Source organism: Engystomops pustulosus, chromosome 4 (assembly GCF_040894005.1).
Source record: "Engystomops pustulosus chromosome 4, aEngPut4.maternal, whole genome shotgun sequence".
In the NCBI taxonomy this organism is placed as follows: domain Eukaryota; kingdom Metazoa; phylum Chordata; class Amphibia; order Anura; family Leptodactylidae; genus Engystomops; species Engystomops pustulosus.
This window is the reverse complement of record NC_092414.1, coordinates 77,616,023-77,634,526: the sequence shown is the minus strand read 5'-3', so window position 1 is coordinate 77,634,526 and position 18,504 is coordinate 77,616,023. Positions and strand designations below refer to the sequence as shown.

General features: G+C 36.7%; 1 protein-coding gene across 1 annotated transcript in view; it reads right to left on the bottom strand.

The window, feature by feature from the left end:
* TXNRD1 (thioredoxin reductase 1) overlaps nucleotides 1–18,504 on the bottom strand; it is a 45,641-nt gene that overhangs the window by 9,214 nt on the left and 17,923 nt on the right. The window contains exons 4-14 of the mRNA XM_072146437.1: nucleotides 14,528–14,637; nucleotides 12,402–12,524; nucleotides 11,775–11,847; nucleotides 10,436–10,555; nucleotides 6,028–6,170; nucleotides 4,594–4,709; nucleotides 3,042–3,267; nucleotides 2,585–2,674; nucleotides 2,366–2,442; nucleotides 1,399–1,555; nucleotides 210–317 (exon numbers count right to left, since the gene is read on the bottom strand). Of these exons, the coding sequence (XP_072002538.1) occupies nucleotides 210–317; nucleotides 1,399–1,555; nucleotides 2,366–2,442; nucleotides 2,585–2,674; nucleotides 3,042–3,267; nucleotides 4,594–4,709; nucleotides 6,028–6,170; nucleotides 10,436–10,555; nucleotides 11,775–11,847; nucleotides 12,402–12,524; nucleotides 14,528–14,637 (1,343 nt within the window). The remainder of the gene's footprint in view (nucleotides 1–209; nucleotides 318–1,398; nucleotides 1,556–2,365; nucleotides 2,443–2,584; nucleotides 2,675–3,041; nucleotides 3,268–4,593; nucleotides 4,710–6,027; nucleotides 6,171–10,435; nucleotides 10,556–11,774; nucleotides 11,848–12,401; nucleotides 12,525–14,527; nucleotides 14,638–18,504) is intronic.

Sequence of the window (18,504 nt, the reverse complement as noted above, 5' to 3'; positions counted from 1 at the left end):
TTTTTGTGAACAAGTAAAACTCAGGTAAGATCTTTAGGCTCCATTTCCATATTTTCCCTTTATATGGAAGAGACCTGTGGAGTAGGTACCTCCAATAAATATTCAGTTCACTCAAAAGCAAGTGCTGATATCTGATTTTACAGCTTCCCTGCTCTACTTGCCCTTAATAAACCTAACTCATTGACAATAGACCAGAAAATGTTTCTTACCTCTATATTTTTCTCTCCATAGTTCAAAATGGCATTTTCTTCTGATAAACCACAGGCCCCATATTCCAGAGGAGTAAATACTGTTGTTGGAACATTTATGTAATCACACTGCACAGGAGATTAAATGAATAAATTAATACCGAGTGACAATTACATTATAACTACTTGCATACAATAACATGTGGATAGCTTAACTTATAAACAAGGAACCTATTTAATTGAACATTTTAGTTTTTCTGAGCCTAGCTAATGAGAAGATTCAAAATTCTGCTTCCCTATAGGAATTCTCACCAATGATAGATTTGTCTATGGCTACATTCACACCCACACAGGTATGGGGGACGTATATATGACGTATATACATCCCCCATACATGGCAATGGGCGCACGACGCACACATGCGGCACCGTACCGTTCCGTAGACGGGAGAAAGATAGGACATGTCATTCTCCAGAATGAAGCACCGTGTGCAATGTTCTTCTATGCTCACCCACTCCTCCTCTCCCCAGTGCCGCTGTGTGCCCGCCGTGCTACAGTACAGCGGGCACACGTTAATTTGAATGTAGCCTATAACTGTGTTTATACTATCATACAATACTGTATGATAGTATAATCATAGTAAACTTTGTAATATACTTTATGAAAGAAATCTGTTCCTGTGTACTTTTTCCCATGCCTTTCTTCCTTATTTAAGCAGTTTTTGTAAATTGGGTTTATTTCTGTACACCACTGATAGTTTAGAGATAAAGGGACCTGATAAAGTTTTTAATAACTTGATGCTTTATAAACTGTCTTTACATAGAATTATGTCTTCAGCAAGTTAAATCATCAAAGGAAATATTCTATGTAGGAATATTCTAGGTATGGAAAGCAATTTAACTATGCCTGATTGAGGTATACAGAGCTGTGAAGGCTTTCAGATACACTGCTCATTGCAGATGGATGAGCAGAAACAGTTTATTAAAACATTTTACTATTATCACCTGCATTATTAATTTCTGATATACCGGAATTTTCTTTTTAATGTTTAGTTACGCTTAAATGATCTTCACCCCTTAAAGAAAATCTACTATCAAAATCAAGCATGATAAACTGGGAACACTTACTTATGGATCCAGGCACTGTGACTGTGGCAATGCAGAAATTAGAAGTTACATATCTAGTCATGCATGTGACTGACATTACTGACCTTTAATTCTGAAGATCCATAAAGTCTTCTGGCCAATAAGCGTCCGGCCTGGATAGCTACTGGGGTTAGTTCTAATTTGCCTTCCAGCACATCTCCAATTGCATAAATATAAGGTACATTTGTCTGCTCTTCATCATTAACTGGAATTTTTCCTGTCCTGAAAGACATGACATCAGATAAATGTAAAAATGTTTTTAATTAGGAAGAAACAGCCTTTATCGAACATGCAAACCAGACAGAGTGCAGAATGTTCTGCCTTGCAGACTAGTATATTTTACCGATGCATTAGTTACATTACTGATATACATGATCATTGACTCAGGCTAAGAGCACAACACATTAGGCACACTAAGAGGTGATCTTCTTCGTTTCGGCTTCTTATTTCCATGATATAAAATGTATACTTGAACATACTATATACAGTACATTATTTGAGCTTCCTACATACTTCCATTATACAATAGAGTAACATAACCATAATATGGGAGGTCTTTATTATTTATAGCATCTTGCATAGTTTCCATTATTTCTACTGGTGACATGAGCTGTAATATATTTCCGCTATAAATAACGGAAAAGCATGATGTAACCTGCTATATATATGCGCTATAAATAACCAAAGGACATGACGTGTGCATAAGAAAATCCAATATAGAAATCCTAAGGCCTCTTGCACATGAAAGTGTGCTCACCAAGGCCCTAACCAGGGCTAACATGCGGCCGGGTGCAGGAGAGAGTAAGGGTGACACTCTCACCCCTCCCCTCTTCATAGAAAGCTGAGACCAGCCGTGCTTACCGCACCGTAACCGTGTGGGGCTGTGATCTGGCTGCCAATTCTATGACCGGACCCAACCCCACAACAATTGTGTGCATGAGACCTTAAAAAAAGAAGATTTCCCTACAGTTGCAATATGGTGGTACATGACGCCAATAAGAATACAAATGATTGTAGCACTACTATACATACTTTTCATTAATTTTTACTCCAGGTATGTCCAGACCAATTTTTCTTGTGCATGCATCTCTTCCAATAGCCAGTAAAACCTGCAATGCATTGTACAATAAGTATGGTATTATAAGTTGTTTCAGACACTTGTTTAACATTGTCCATCTATGTCTGCACATTTTCATTGATGTGTATATTTGTTAAGTTATTGGATGCCTTAATCATGTATTCATTACTCACAGTGTTGTATTCCTCTGTAATCTCTGAGCCATCGGTTGACTGAGATGTAACTCTCAATTTCCCAGGTTTTCCTTCTTCTATCTGCTCTATCTGCAGAGAAAATGTAATATGTTAGGAACAATCCAATCTAAACACAACTGAAGGCGTCTTAATCCTTAACACAGGAATTTGTGAATATATCTATGTGAAAGGCAACATGGTCATGTAGAAATGGTATACTTCTGTGCTAAAATATTTTAATTACGTTATTTTTGCTGGGATTTTTTTGCAAAATGTTCATTATGATAATTTAATATGCATCATGTAGCCTCTGTGTATTTATTCATTCTAAAGTGGCAAATACAGATCAAGATAACAAGATGACAGCTTAAATCCAATGCATATATTTCTAGCGATGATCCTTACCAGAACTTTTCCAGAAAAATACAATATAAAAAATATTTTAACAATATTTTACCCTCTTTGGCAAAAAGTGCTTGATAAATTTCACTCCATGTTCCTCCATGTATTCGCCAACCTTCTCAGCCATCTCCTGGTCAAATCCTCTTAAGAGAATTGAGCGCACCATAACAGTAACATCTAGCCCCAATCCTGCCAGGAAACCAGCACACTCCAGTGCAACATAGGATGCACCGATCACTAGTGTCTTCCCAGGGCAGTATGGCAGCGAAAAGAGGTCATCGCTGTAATAAATTACAAAATAGATATTTTAAATTTATAGCACATAAGCCACGTGCAAATGTTATCCATATTAATTCATTCCTAGCCATGTTTTTATAGTAATACATGCCTCAACAATCAAAAGGATATGCCAATTACTCTAATAGAAATAAATCTTTAAGTTGCAGTACAAGTTTTTGACTTCTAGTATTCCTATCCTTCTATACATTAGTTATATGAAGTGTTCAGAAAAATAAAAAAAAAGAAAACAAGTAGAACTATCCAGAAACTGAACCAACATAAATTATTGCTGTGTCTATATTATTGTGTTTTTATCCTATGGGTGTTATGATATAAAGTGGGGCAGACAGAAATCTAAAATATCCTACACCAAGTTTATCAAAGGTTTTAGACAGTTCTTAGGATGGCATTTCCTACTGAAAGGGGCATATACAAACACAACATACAGTTGCTCCATTTGTTGGCATAAACCAAGCTATACAAATAGATGTTGAAAAGTAAGACTAGGGAATTTTATCATCTGCGTTGGGTACTTTGATCATTCTGGTGCAGTTATAGACTATGCTCTGTCCAATTACAGTTTTTGTTTGAGTTTTTAGATTCAAAAGGAAAATATAAAGGAAGGATTTACACTTCTTCCTGTTGAATCTGTTCCTTGCGTTTGGTGTTTTTCCCCAAAAATACTGTCCCAAATATATATACTGTCCCATATATATTGTCTGTGTAAGTTTTTTTTGTCTACGTTTTTATTTGGTGCTTGCACATGTATTTATTAAGTGTTTTCGCCTCTTTTGTGTTGCGGTTGCATTTTGTCTGACACTTTACAAAGCTGTGCACCCAAATGGGAGTATGCGCCGCATTTATTACTGTGCTTCACCACAATTCTGTAACAACAGCATGCAGAAAAGTGTACCAAGACAAATAAAAGTGCAACGGTGTGCACATCCTAAAAACAGACCAGATTAAAGGGATTCTACCGAGGTTAAAATATACCGGCACAAGCCGTGGTCAGGTGTAGTGCTGTTTTTGGAAGAAAGCAGCCATGTTTTTGCAACCTCGGGAGAACCCCTTTAACAATGAGGGTGCATCACTACTGGATTATCTGTTACAATCTGCGAATTAGCGAGACAAACAGTTTTCATATATTTGGGCTACTGAGTGTGAATCCAGCCTTATTGGTTATTCTACATGGTTTCTCTGCCCTTCTAAGATGCCATCAATACAACATTGCAGATATCATGAGAAGATAATAAGTGATTTTTTTTCTAGAAAATAATATTTCAGTTATTATTCCTTGTCTGTTTATAGCATGCAATTACTATTGATACCTTGTAATACAGTATTCCTTGTCACCAGGTATGCCAAGATAACGTGGTCTTTCTCCAGTAGCTACAAGGAACTTTTCCGCTGTAAAAAACTTCACCTTTCCTCTTGCATTAGTTGACTTTAAAGAGAAAAATATGGAATTAAATATGCCTTTCCGTTGTTACAGTGGTTAAAAATATGCCATATTTCCATGTAATCTACATGTTCATAACCCCACAAAAGACTGATGTTTGCAGTATACTTCATACATAACAGATAGAAATCTGCGCCCTTGCTACTTCAACAATATTTTTGTGTCTGAAAAAAACAATGAGGAGACTGTGGTGTTCCATTAGTTAAGAAGATTGTAGGAGTATCAAATGCCTACTGATCGGACATTGGTGTCTTGCCCTGAGATTTTACCATCAGTGCATATTCTTATAAAACAAGCTTCGTTTATGTATCCTTTATTAATTTACAACAATGAGACGATTATAAAGATGTTACATTTCATCTTTTTATTTTTGTAGACACTATTAGAAAATATACATCACATCCCCTCCTCCTCAGCAGCAATGTTTTAATAAAACATATTTATTTAGATGATGTGATAACTTTATCTGTTATAGTACTGTTAAGCAAGACGGAATCTGTTATAGGATTAATACGCAAGATGGATCAAAATCCAGCATAATAAACTAGAGACACGGATCCCGTCACCGTGACTGTGGTAATCTTCTTATATTTGTAATCCATGGCTTCCTTCCTTCTAAAATAAACTATTAAAATATGCTTATGAGTTTGAGGGGCTCTGGTAGGTGTTTCCAGAGCCTCTCAGTGAAGCAGCATCACAGGTTGTTACAATAAGCAGAACAAGTCTCACCCCTCCCCTGTTCTTTCTCTATATATTTATTTTAGAAGGAAGGAGGCCATGTATAAAAAAAATAAGAAGATTATCACAGTCACAGTGCCTGGATCTATAAATAAGTGCCACTGGTTTATCATACTTGATTTTAATGGTAGATTTTCTTTAATACAACAAAACTTTTAATATAAACCTATAAAAAGTGTCCTCATATTTGACACTTAGGCCCCACAGAAATAAAAAAATGACTACAGCTGTAGCTTAACAAAGGTCATTTTTTGGCCTTTATTAATTCACCTTTTGGCCATATATTACAATTTAAGGTATGTCATTTCCCTATGACTTAGGTGGTCAAGTAATAATAAACCTGGTAGACCAAACCGTGAGTCATCTGGGTGGGATATAAACACAGTGGTCTACCAAGTGGTTCTGGCCTCTCATGCACCTATAGGCCCCTATGTCAGCTTCTGAACCTTTACTAACCAGGAGTATAGACACCACTCTCTAGCTACTATGTGGTCCATTTTCTCATAGTGTCAACTTAAGACAACACATCTCCTGATACATTTATGTTTTTGAACAAACTCCCTACCTTTATCTTGTGCGGTTCCACAAACTCTCCAAAGCCTTTTTCATATTTGACTTTGTTTTCCATAAGTGCCACCCTGTAGTTCCAGTTCAGAGAGCCAATGTAATTTTGGATAGATTCTGTCATAACGTCCCAGTTGTGTTGTACTTTTTGAAGGAAAAGCAAAAAGAAATAATGTTATGTACTTAACAGTATACAAGGTAAGGAGAGTGACAGATTTAACTAGTTTTGAATATGCTGTGCTACCTATGAGCTAAATCACTTTCTGTTTTCACCATTTTTTTAAGAAATAGTTTGTATTTGATTTTTAAAATATATTATAACAATCAGTAGGGGTAGAGAACAATATGTAACAATGTATACATCCTTCAATGTTAGTAGATAAAAAGGAAAAAAGTGTTCTCACATATAGCTATATAAATACAGAGAAAACTTTCCGAATAAGTAGACGTCTTTTCGCAGCCAATCTCCTCAGCATCTTTTCCTCAACCGTCAGGTAAGGATCAGCGTTGTCAATGGAGGTCTATCAGGGCTTTGGTACACAGCATAGTGCAGATCACCCCAGTATAATCCTTAAAAAGGATTATTTTTTCATTTCCATATACCGTACTCACAAATCTGTTTCAGCTTTTTCCGGTAGGAGTGGGAACAGGCGAAACCTGAATTGGGAAACATGCTTTTGGCGTGTGAGGTCCATGATTTTATACAATACACATTTTAAAATGTTATTTGTGAGAATATGGAAATAAAATTTTTATTTTTACTGAATATACTGGGATGATCTGCACTACGTACAGTATGTATATTATCATAGCCCTCCGGTGACGACTCTGATCCTTACTGGAAGATTGCGGGAACGGCACAGTGCGAACAGCTGCTAAGGAGATTTTCTGTGAAAAGATGACTTTTTGGTCTCAAAAGTGTTTTCTCGCATCTGACTTAAGTCTGATTACTGGATCTACATCTTCTTATTCTAAAGTAGAGTTGAGCAACTTTTTTTTATATCATTTAATGTTAATTGTACATTTTAAATACCTTCACAGGTTATATGGGTCTTATAAAAGGTGTTGTTGAAAGGGATTGAGGAGAGAGGATTAGCCGCAGAGGTAGTGTTCATGACAATTTAATTCCATATTTAGAGGATGGGTTAATTTCTGAAATGACTTGGGATATCTTAGGTATTGCTTTTGTTTTCCAGAACCCAGTAAGAATAGTTTTGCAATGGCTAGAATATGTATTTTATAAATAGTCTTTATCTACTGGGAGTAAGGCTAAATTCAGACAAACATATAAAGTAGTTTTCTTTTGGTTTGGGTTTCGGTTCTGATTAGTATGCAACTGGCAGGAGGTGCTACAATCACAATGAAAGGGGCAACTGTTTAAAATATGACTCCGGGTCAATGTGCAGGTTACTAGACACTCAGATCCCTGACATGGGAAATGACAGCTGGCTGGAGATCGTGCCAGGTGGCAGACTCTTGCGACTGCCAATGTGTAACTACCTTAGGCACTGAGGGGATGCGGATACTCTATATTGTGCTCTGTCACACCATAGGAAATTAAACTATAATATAAAATATATTACATCTGAGTCATTTACTTCCTATTATCAGGTGCCTTGCAATGCATAGAGTCAAAGATCGTATGTAGGGAAAATATCTCTCCCCTTCACCGATGAATATTTCTGTGTGCCATATTCTTTTCTTTTCAATACATATATTCTAATTTTAGCAATACTTGCATTATTTCATGGATGTATTGTCTATTGTTTTGTTTATTGTTATTTGTTCATCAATAAACTGATTCAACATAGTCGTAAATACACATGGCGGTCAGGCGTATTATACCATTGGAGAAAAATGCCCTATTTGAAGCATGATGTCACTAGTTCAAAGATTTATCCCCTTAGCGATCTGCGTCTGATACATAGGATGCTGAGCACAGTGACTTAACACTCAGCGTCCGATATATGGAGCTGATGCCGGTTCAGCTCGAGATCTGAGCAGAACTGGCATCAGGATACACGGGGTGCCGGCTGTAACTAATAGCCGACACCAGAGTGTAACACCCGCGACCGGAGTAAATAATTATTGAACCCGCATGATGAACGCCGTTAATAAAAACTGTTAAAAACCTGCCAAAAATTATGATTTTAACCTATTGAATCCCACAAAAAATGTAATAAAAAGTGATCAAAAAAACATATGTACTCCATAATGATACTGTTGCAAAGTACAACATGTCCCACAAAGAAAGCCATCAACCAGCTCTGTAGCCAAAAAGTAAAAAATGTTATACCACTTGGTAGATGGCGAAAATTCTAGATTTTTCTCCACCTTAGGGTTTTATTTGGCAAATTTAGCAAAACGTAATAAAAAATATTCAAGTCTGGTATCCCCGTGACCCATAGAATAAAGATTACATGATTATTAGGCTATATGGTGAACACCAAAAAAAAAAAGTTAAAAATCCAGTACAGAATTAATACTTTTCTACTCATACCCTCAGAAAAATGTTCCTACATTTTCAACAATAGGGGATACCAACCTCAAAATAGTAACATTGGAAAAAGCATATGATCCTGCAAATAAAATGCCGTCACATGACCCCAATAATGGAAAAGCTAAAATTTTATAGCCTGCAAAAGAGGCCAATGAAGAAATTTAAATCCTGGCAGCTGAAGGGCCGCCTTACCTTCTGCGCCTCATTGTGCAAACAAGTAATGGCCACATGTCGGGGGTCTCTGTACTCGGGAGAAATTGCATAACAAATTGTATTGTGGGTTTTCTCTTTTTATCTTTTGGAAATGTGTAAATTTTAGGGCTACATGAATGTATAACCGGCACAATTTAACCATTCTAAATTTCACCTCCATTTTGATGTAATTAATCTCAAGGGGTTAACAATCTTCCTAAAACCTGTTTCTGATAGTTTGAGGAATGCAGATTTGAAAATGGGTTGATTATAAAGAGGTTTTTATGTTAAATATGTAAAATTTCAATCAAAACTGTATTTTTCCACAAAATAGTCAATTCTGAAAATCTGGAAAATCGATATTCGATTTGTAAGCCGCTTGACATCAAAATAAATTATCCAGACATTTCAGAAATTATGAAAATGTAAAGTAGACATATGGAAAATGTTATTCAGCAACTTATTTAGGTGGAAAATCTATCTGCCTGAAAACGCAATTATTTAGAATTTCGAAAAAGGAAATTTTTTTAAAAAATTCATCAATTTTTCTTTTTTTGTAAATAAATGCAAAACTTATCATCCAACATTTACCACTAAAATGAAGTACAACATGTGGGGAAAAAACAATCTCAGAATCACTTTGATAAGTAACAGTGTTCAAAAGTTATAACCATTTAAAGCGACGCATGTCAGAATACAGACAGTCCCCTACTTAAGGACACCCGACTTACAGACAACCCATAGTTACAGACGAACCCCTCTGACCTCTGGTGAAGCTTTCTGAATGCTTTGCTATAGTCCAGATTGCAATAATCAGCTGTAAGGTGTCTGTAATGAAGCTTTATTGATAATTCTTGGCCCCATTACAGCAAAAAATGTTTAAACTCCAATTGTCACTGGGGCCAAAAAATTTTTTGTCTGGATCTACAATTATAAAATATACAGTTCTGACTTACATACAAATTCAACTTAAGAACAAACCTCCGGATGCTATCTTGTACGTAATCCGGGGACAGCCTGTACAAAAAATGGGCTGAGCCTTAAGCTACAAAATGGCTGCGTCCTTAAGGGGTTAAAGAGGTCTCGCCAATAACACAGCAATCTTAAGTATATGTGGCTACATGCACATTTTATAACAGGGATATTTTGTTGTAATTTACTAGTCAAGAATTTTTCATGCTTATTATAGCTGCTATAATCCTGAAAATGCACAATTATGTCAAGTGAAATTATTACCACATGTGTGACATAGCAATTAAAGTGTACAGATCCAGAAACAGGCAAATTTGTGATCATTTCCCCAGAGTTCACTCAGTAATTTGTACAATTTAGCAGCGCGCCTATTTCAGTTATGTGCAATTTGCATACATACTTACTATTATTATTCCAGTTCTCACACTGGTGTGCGAGCGATAATGTATTACTAATCAGCTTCTGGATAATTACTGTATAACATTTTGATGGCTATCAGAGGCTTATCACACTTAACTCATTTTAGGCTTTCGATCTATTTATATTATAAAGTAATAAACAAATAATGACATACATATACCGTAAGTCATGAATTAAAAATTCTTTTAAACCCCCCTACAAAATGTTGTAATTTTATCTGATTTGTACTAGGATCTCAGTTGTGTATAGGTGAAAACTATGAAAAATGAGGACGTAAGACTCAGTCCTATTTCACACAATAATAAAGAAAACATTTAGTACCTACCATTGTCCTCAATCTGCCATCCATATTTGCTGGAATCTTTCAAAGCTTGCCTCAGCAGCGCTGCCTGATGCATCAGTTTTTTGGGTATACAGCCCACATTCACACATGTTCCTCCAAGTCCTGTACAAAGGAGAAGCAAATCATATAAACACAAATATAATGCAACATAATTCATAAATGAACAGTAACAATCTATCTATACATATACAGGCGGTCCCCTACTTAAGAACACCCGACTTACAGTCGACCCCTAGTTACAAATGGACCTATGGATGTTGGTAATTTACTGTACTTTAGCCTTAGGATACAATAAACAGCTGTAACAGTTAAACTGTATTGTTACTCCTGGTTCTTATGACAACCCAACAATTTTTAAATCCAATTATCACATATACCAAAAAAATTTTGTCTGGAGCTAAAATTATAAAATATACAATTTAACTTAAGAACAAACCTACAGAACCTTGTACGTAACCCGGGGAACACCTGTACTGTATAACACATATTTAAAATAAGACAGTATCATCATGGCTTCCATTGCATGTAGCTATTTAAAAAAAATATTTTACAATAAAAGAATATTAGAATTCAGGTGATGTGGGTAAGATGCATATGTAGCTTGTTTACCAAAAACTATAGCCATGAAAAGATTTCTTTAGTGTTGTAGTTCTCAGACTTAAGACAATTTACTGTCAGGATCAGAGGTAGTGGACCCACTGGACCACCGCGGATGATGACTTAAGCCAACAGCTGGGACCTGAGTCTAAGTGGTACCCGGTTTTCACCAGAGCTCACCGCAAAGCAGGTTGGACTTGTTGCGGCGTGGTACCACCAGGTCGTTCCACAGGCACGACTTTGTCCGCGGTGGTGGCCAAGGGGTAGTGCAGAATTGTAAGGCAAACTTGTCGTCAGGGAAAGGTAGGAGGTCAGGAAAGGCAGCACAGGATCAGAGTTGGGTACGTAGCAATAAGTCAGGACAGGCAGTACGGGATTGGAGTCAGGAACGCAATCGAGGTCACAATGGGAAATCAGGATAGTCGCAGTGGGCTTGGAATACAGCTTTCTCTTAGTGTAGAAGCACAAGGATCCGGCAGGGGTCACAGGAAGAGGTTGAGCATTTATAGGTTGTCAGATGGCCAGCGTCAATTAGTGGTGCGCTGGCCCTTTAAATTTTAGACAGCCAGAGCACGCACGCCCCAGGAGGCGGGGACGCGCGCACTGAAGCGAGGAGACCGTCGCTGGAGCGCAGCTAGGTAAGTGAGGCTTTCGTCGAGAGGGGTCACACGGAGGCACATGGGTGCGCCTGTGACATTTACACTTTTATCAAACTCCGACTTACCCCATGTGGTTCCTAATGGTGAGGGGGTGACATAATCCAGTACCAGCACTTTCTTCCCATACTGAGCAGCCTCCTGTTAAGAAAATGTAAAGATATGTGCATAACATTCATCTTCCCATTCGCCATGGAGAAAATAATATTACTAAATAATGACACTGATCGGAGGCACTCTTCTTACTAAAAATCTACACTGCACAGGTCTTGCACTGTTTTCTGGGGGTTCTATGTTTAAGCCACTATTTAGGAGTGGCAGGAAAAGACCCTTGCAATTTTTTAACAAAAAAATTCACAAAAAAAAAATATTTTTTCTCCATTTTTAACACCGAAAAGTCAAGAAAATCCTATGATAAATGTTCCCATTAAGCGCAACACTAAATGTATACAGGTTTTCTAGTGACAACAGCATTGAACATTCATATAAAAAGAACCATTAATTGCTCCTGGCACTTTTTGCCTATTAAAATAAATCCGAGCAATTATAATGTAAGTATCAGGTTCACATTAAATATAACTAGTTAATGGAAAATATATCACATTTAGTCTAGTGAAAAGTCAATATATTAAGAGTACTATTATTTTGTTTTAACTTTTTATTACTTGTAAGAACCTGAGCAAGTGTTTTAATACCTTAGAGGCGGCTAGGCCTCCTGATCCTCCTCCAATAACAATCAAGTCAAAGTCATAGCCATCATCCTTGGGTTTATCTTCTTTGCCTTCCAACAATTTCTGGAACAAGCCATCCTTAGATAACTAGGAAAAGAAAATAACAGAATTACAGTTGGAATTACATTTATGTCACTATGATATACAGTTGAATATTGTATTAACAGAAAGGACCATGTTTTGTTGCATAATACTGTATTGTATAAGGGTATGGGTTTTCTATTAGGCTCTGAATTATAGTTTATTACAGGTTCTTCAGTGTCACATATACCACATTTACTATGTGTTTACCTAAATTTTGTACCTTAACCACAGGGGGGTTTTTTTTGCTCAACTTTTTTGGTCCCCTTTTTTGGGGCATAATAAAACCAACAAAAAGCAAGTCTTCCAACTTATAAGAGCCTTTATGAATGCCGTTTGTCATTTCTGACTCTCATTTGTTCTTCTGCGCCAAATACATTAAGGCTGTGTACCACAATATAAAATCACAGAGCAAAACACAGTTAAATCGGGCGCCAAGAGATAGCAAATAAATAAAAGCCCCCCAATTTGATCTCCCATTTCATTTGCATGACTTTTATTTCATGGTAGCTTGCAGCTTACACAGGTAGGAGAGACAATACAGGTATTCATTCATTATCTGATCTGTTGACTCATTCATCTTCCGGTTATACTGTCAGCAACTTGAAGCTACTTAATGAGAATTAAGAAATCTGTGACTATACGTTCGGGTGTGTCAGCCACGTGCCCACACTTCCGGGAAAATAAGTAGAATCCAGGCAGCAGCTCATGTGACGTGCAACATAGCTGAGCTCATCTACATACGTAGCTTCTAGTAAACTGTATATCATACTCATTAGCTTTGAGAAATAAAAATCGTTCCTCATTTGACTAATCTTGTTGCATGGAATAGTAAATTATATAGAATTCTATTATAACATTCTATTTAAGAATTATATTCCACTCGGTTATCTAGTTCCGAATGCTTGAAAGTAAAACCATGATAGACCCTTGTCAATTTACCATAGTAAAGAAGAACTACACAGAAAGTATTTTACTCTTACTTGTGCTCATGGAAGACTTTTCATGTACGTCCAAGCTTTAGGGTAATGCCACACATGGCGTTTTTGGTCCGTTTTTAAACATCCGTGTTAAGTCAGTTTTTGGCCGTTTACCATGCATTTGGCTGCTTACAACCTGTTTATCTATTAAGATAATTGGGAAAAACGGACTAAAAACTAAAAACGGACCAAAAACGGCATGTGTGGCATCACCCTTACACTGACAGTCCATTGATTTAAGTAGGAACTGTGTAGGTTGCTTCCTTATGCTTTAGCGTTTTGAGCACACTTTACTATAACATGTTATTTCTCCATTTATAGACATAGTTGTTATTATAATTCTGTTGATAAAGCAGTTTAGCTGAGCATCAACCAGAGGTGTGACCTAGCAGCTGACATCTGATGGTTAATCTATCACCTGAACTCCCATAATGCACCGCTCTAAGTCAAGAGGAACCAAACATAATTTAAAGTCAGCAAACTATGTTGAATAATTAAAGCAAATGCTACGCAGGATGTTTTCTAATATTTAAAGTGGTTCTCCCATTAATAACAGAATAGGTGATACACGTATGATGGTTATACAAGTGCCCTGCAATTCTACTCACTGTCTATGAGGCCAACAGAAGCAGCCAAGTAACAGCCTTAGGGGGCAGGACTGACCCACTGTCTATGGCTTTATATTGCCAAAATTGTTGGCAGATCCTCTTTAACATTAGTTTAAGAGCGGAGGTCAGACATGGCCGATATGTTGCAGAATTTCTCATAATTTTCACCTCTACTCTACAATGCAAGTGCATGGGTTTTAGGAAAATTCTCTCAAATGAAAATCAATAGCTTCTTATTTCCATAATATTGATTAGCAAATTACCCTAACACTTTGCTAGATCCATTCTTTAACAGATACTGATACCCCCCCATACACTTTCTTACATTGGGACCTGTCAGGTTTTTGTGGTTAATAAGTTCACATATATATATTTACACTACAACATGAACAAAATGAATTGTAGTATAAAACAAATGTACCTGTATAATGTCATTGTAGTCTCCTATAAGCTTTTCCTTCACAAAAACATTGGGTAATGCTGTCTCCATGGTATATTTGTAGAGCTCCTTTTCGAGGAGCTGCCCGTTCTCTGTGGAAGTAATGATATGTGACATGTTCATTTATACACTGTGCATCCAAGATTAGCCAAAAAAGGGAGGGACCTTGTATTTCATAACCACACTGTCTGTAAAACTTCCCCACACCTCCAGGTCCTCACTCTCCCCAACGTGTGAGTAACCATGACTTGCAAACTTCACATGTACTGGAAAAGAAGCTGGGATATTCCAGGTGACGTACTATGGAGAGTATAATAACACTTCTAAAGGAACTAAATGGAGAAACCTTAAGTTCCTCTGGCTATTACTTATCAAGTTAATTACAGATTACAGTAATGATGTGATCTTCTCCATTTACTCAATATTCTATATTCATATTCAATATGTTTGACTAATGTAAGTTGAGATGTCTTAAAGTGATTGAAAGCTACAGTATCTATTTATGACTGTTATCACAGAACATTGTGAAAAACTTGGCACACACAGTAAATTTCTTATTTTTCTTTGTGTTTATTTCACCATTGGACAAAATTGTATGAAATTCAAATATAGCAGATCAAAAAATTACGACGTTTCGATCATCTCAACCTTTGTCAAGTTAGAGCTGGTTGCAGTAGGGAGCCATAATGTTTCGGGTGAGGCCTCTTATCACAGAACAGTCTTCACTTGGTCTGTCCGACCAATGTATCAATGTATCCATTACCATTCAGTCAATAAGACAATTTCTGACCTAACACCATTCTATCTCCTCTGCTGCATTAAGTATTTACTTTGCCTCTAACCAAAGCAACCTGGCCAAGAGCAATGCTAATCCTCTAACCTATTCCTCGAAGGTCATCTTGTTACTGCTAAACTGTTAACCCACATGATATCCTTTCCTCAAATCATGGCAAGAGAAATGCTATATTACTGTCATTCTCTCATAATCACAGTAGATAAATTGGTTGGTCACTTGTGCATTAAAACTTTATAAACATCCAACTAAGCAGAGTAGAACTTTTAATAGATGTATATTGGTAAATTACCTAATATCCTGCCCCTACACACATAAGAAACAACATGAGCCAACCCCTTTTACTTTTTTCACCTTCAATTTTCACAATTTTGATTCTAATTAATTTAATCAATTTTATATTTAAGTCAATACAGACATTTTGTGTGAATGAAAAACATGACAAAAACATTTCACCAAATATTTCCCTAACTGTATCATTACTGGTGTCTTTCCATTTATAGACTTGATTTGCATAAATATAATATTAGTCCATGTGACCTGGTTGTTTACTCACCACAAGAAACACATGCCAAATTGCTTTAATATGCTTTGAAACTAAGGTTAGCATTCAACAATAATACATACCACACTTGTAAAAATTAGAACCTCATGAACATATTGAAGTTTCTTAATAAATAAATTAAGGTATTGCAGATTATATATATAGCCAGGAGGAAGAAAAAATGGTTTCATAATAAAACAAAGATCTCATGGCATTAAAATCAAAATCAGCACATTCAGGCTCCATCCCTTAGACTTGGGTCCACACTGGTAAGACAAGGAACAGACAGTCTATTTTCCTACTTTTATGCAAGGTGGTAGACTCAGCTATGTCTGATACCGGTGGCCGTTCCTATGTTTATGTTCCTGTTTATGAACACGTGGTATTATTGAAATGGTTTTCTTGTTTACATGTAGTTTGTGATCTTGAGTGATTTTTAATGCATACCAAATAAATGTTTTAAAAAAATAAAAGAAACACAAAAAGAAAATGGGTTAATCATTTAACAAAGCCAATCACTGAAAAAAACTCAATGGCCACCAAATGGTTTCCATGGAAGGGGGATTTTGGCATGGTTTTTCATATGAACATGCCCTTAGAAAACAGGAATCGGTTGTCAGCCATTCTCTGTATTGTATGGTGGGTACTTTCATCTTCAGCTTGATCCAATTTTTGCGATAAAAGTCACAACACTTTCAAAAATGTTCCATGGTAGAACTGAAACTCTTTGATCAGGAGCGTAACTTGGTGATGCAGGGCCCCTTCCACCTTATAAAAGTATACATATTTGTATACTCACACTTGTGAGTCACAATTACACACAGTATATACACACCATATATACATACATACAGCACATACACAGACATAAAGCATATACACATCACATATGCACACATGTAGAGTGTATATACAACACATATATGCACACATAAAGCAAATACAAAGATAGATACATACAGTACCATATACAGATATATATATATACACACACTACATACAGGTATATACACACACTACACACATAAAGCATATACACACCCAATACCCCAGATGCTGGGGTCCCCTGACACGCTGAGCCCCATAGTAGCTGCTATGGATGCTACCCCTGAAGTTATGCCCCGGTCTTCAATGATGTAGTCTAATAAATCTTTACGGGTCCCCCTTTCTCTCTATACATTTATTGCTAAATCAACATTTTACCTACACTTTAAGACTTGAACCAACCCTCTTTAAATTGAGTGACATTCAACTTAATTAAATTTACGGCACAGATAATCACCTCTCTGAAGTTTAATAAAGGTGAGGATCAACGTTAATACTCGCCAGTCTAACCTGGATGTAATTATATGCAAGAAGATATCATTCGCTTTCTGGCAATTTTACAGGTACAAACATCTGCTCACCTCTGAGCACGAGATGTTGAGTGACAAAGCACAAAACACAATATCATAATCCCTTTCAGATGTTCCTCTCTATAAATCGGGCTGCACATTTTATTATGAAGCAAACATCCTGTTTGGACTATTAGAGTAATTAGAAGTTGGTATTATATAAATAGTGTAAGTCCTGTATAAAGGTGACCTACCCGTGTATTTAGATAAATGTATTAACCAAGTTATTGTTGTTTTCCATGTATTAATTCCATGTAAACAAACGTGGTAATGTGAAGGCAAAGCCAAATCATTTTTAACCAGTGAGAGCAAAAAAAAGGGCAGATATTAATATAATTGAAAGAGAATGCTCATTAATAGGTCCAGTGATATAATTCCAAGCATCAAACGATTGGGGTACGTGTACCACTTCTCCTGCCAATCTACTGATACATGCTATGGACAGAGCTGGAATTAGACAGTGCAGTATGTAGCTTAAGAGCTATCTCAGCTCCCACCAGGTGCTGCGCTCATGCACTTCAAGAGAGCCTGTCAGGGTAAATTGGGCCTCAAAACCACCCACGGGTCCTTATGGACCAGTGATTTGGTTTTCCAAATCAACTTACCGTATAATATTTACGTCTGGGCCTTGAATAAAAAAAACCCAAACATTTATAATTGTCTCTATTCGGATCTCCCATCACCTGTGTGACCATTCAGTGAAAGTGTTATAGTACACCAGGCTTCACTGTGTATGTGCCTTTGGTGCGGTGTATGCTTAAAGGGAACCTGTCACTAGGTTTTACTACACTAAACTACCAGCCCCTCGGGTAGGGTATGAAATGTTCTCTCTAGAATCCCCTCTTTTATGTGAAATGTTACCCATTTACCTATAAAAAAAATATCCTCCAAGTTTAATTTTTGCAGGGGTAGTGTCACTTAAGAGGCCCCTATAATTAGTTCTATAGTAGTCAGAAACATGCTGCTGGTGTTATATTAAAGATAAGAGTCTCATCTTCCCAAAGCATTGGTTCTGTGAGCTACAGGCAGGCAAAATAATAGGTGAACATACAGGCAGGTAAATTAATAGGCGGGAACTGAAACTTTTTCTGCAGCTTGCATTTCCAACTGTATATTTAGCTGCCTGTATCTCTGGTTCTGTAGCTGTCAAAGCCATGAGCCTTATGTGTTCCAAAAGTTGGGATTCTTATTTTTAATATGACACAATAAGCATGTTCATAGGTGCTAT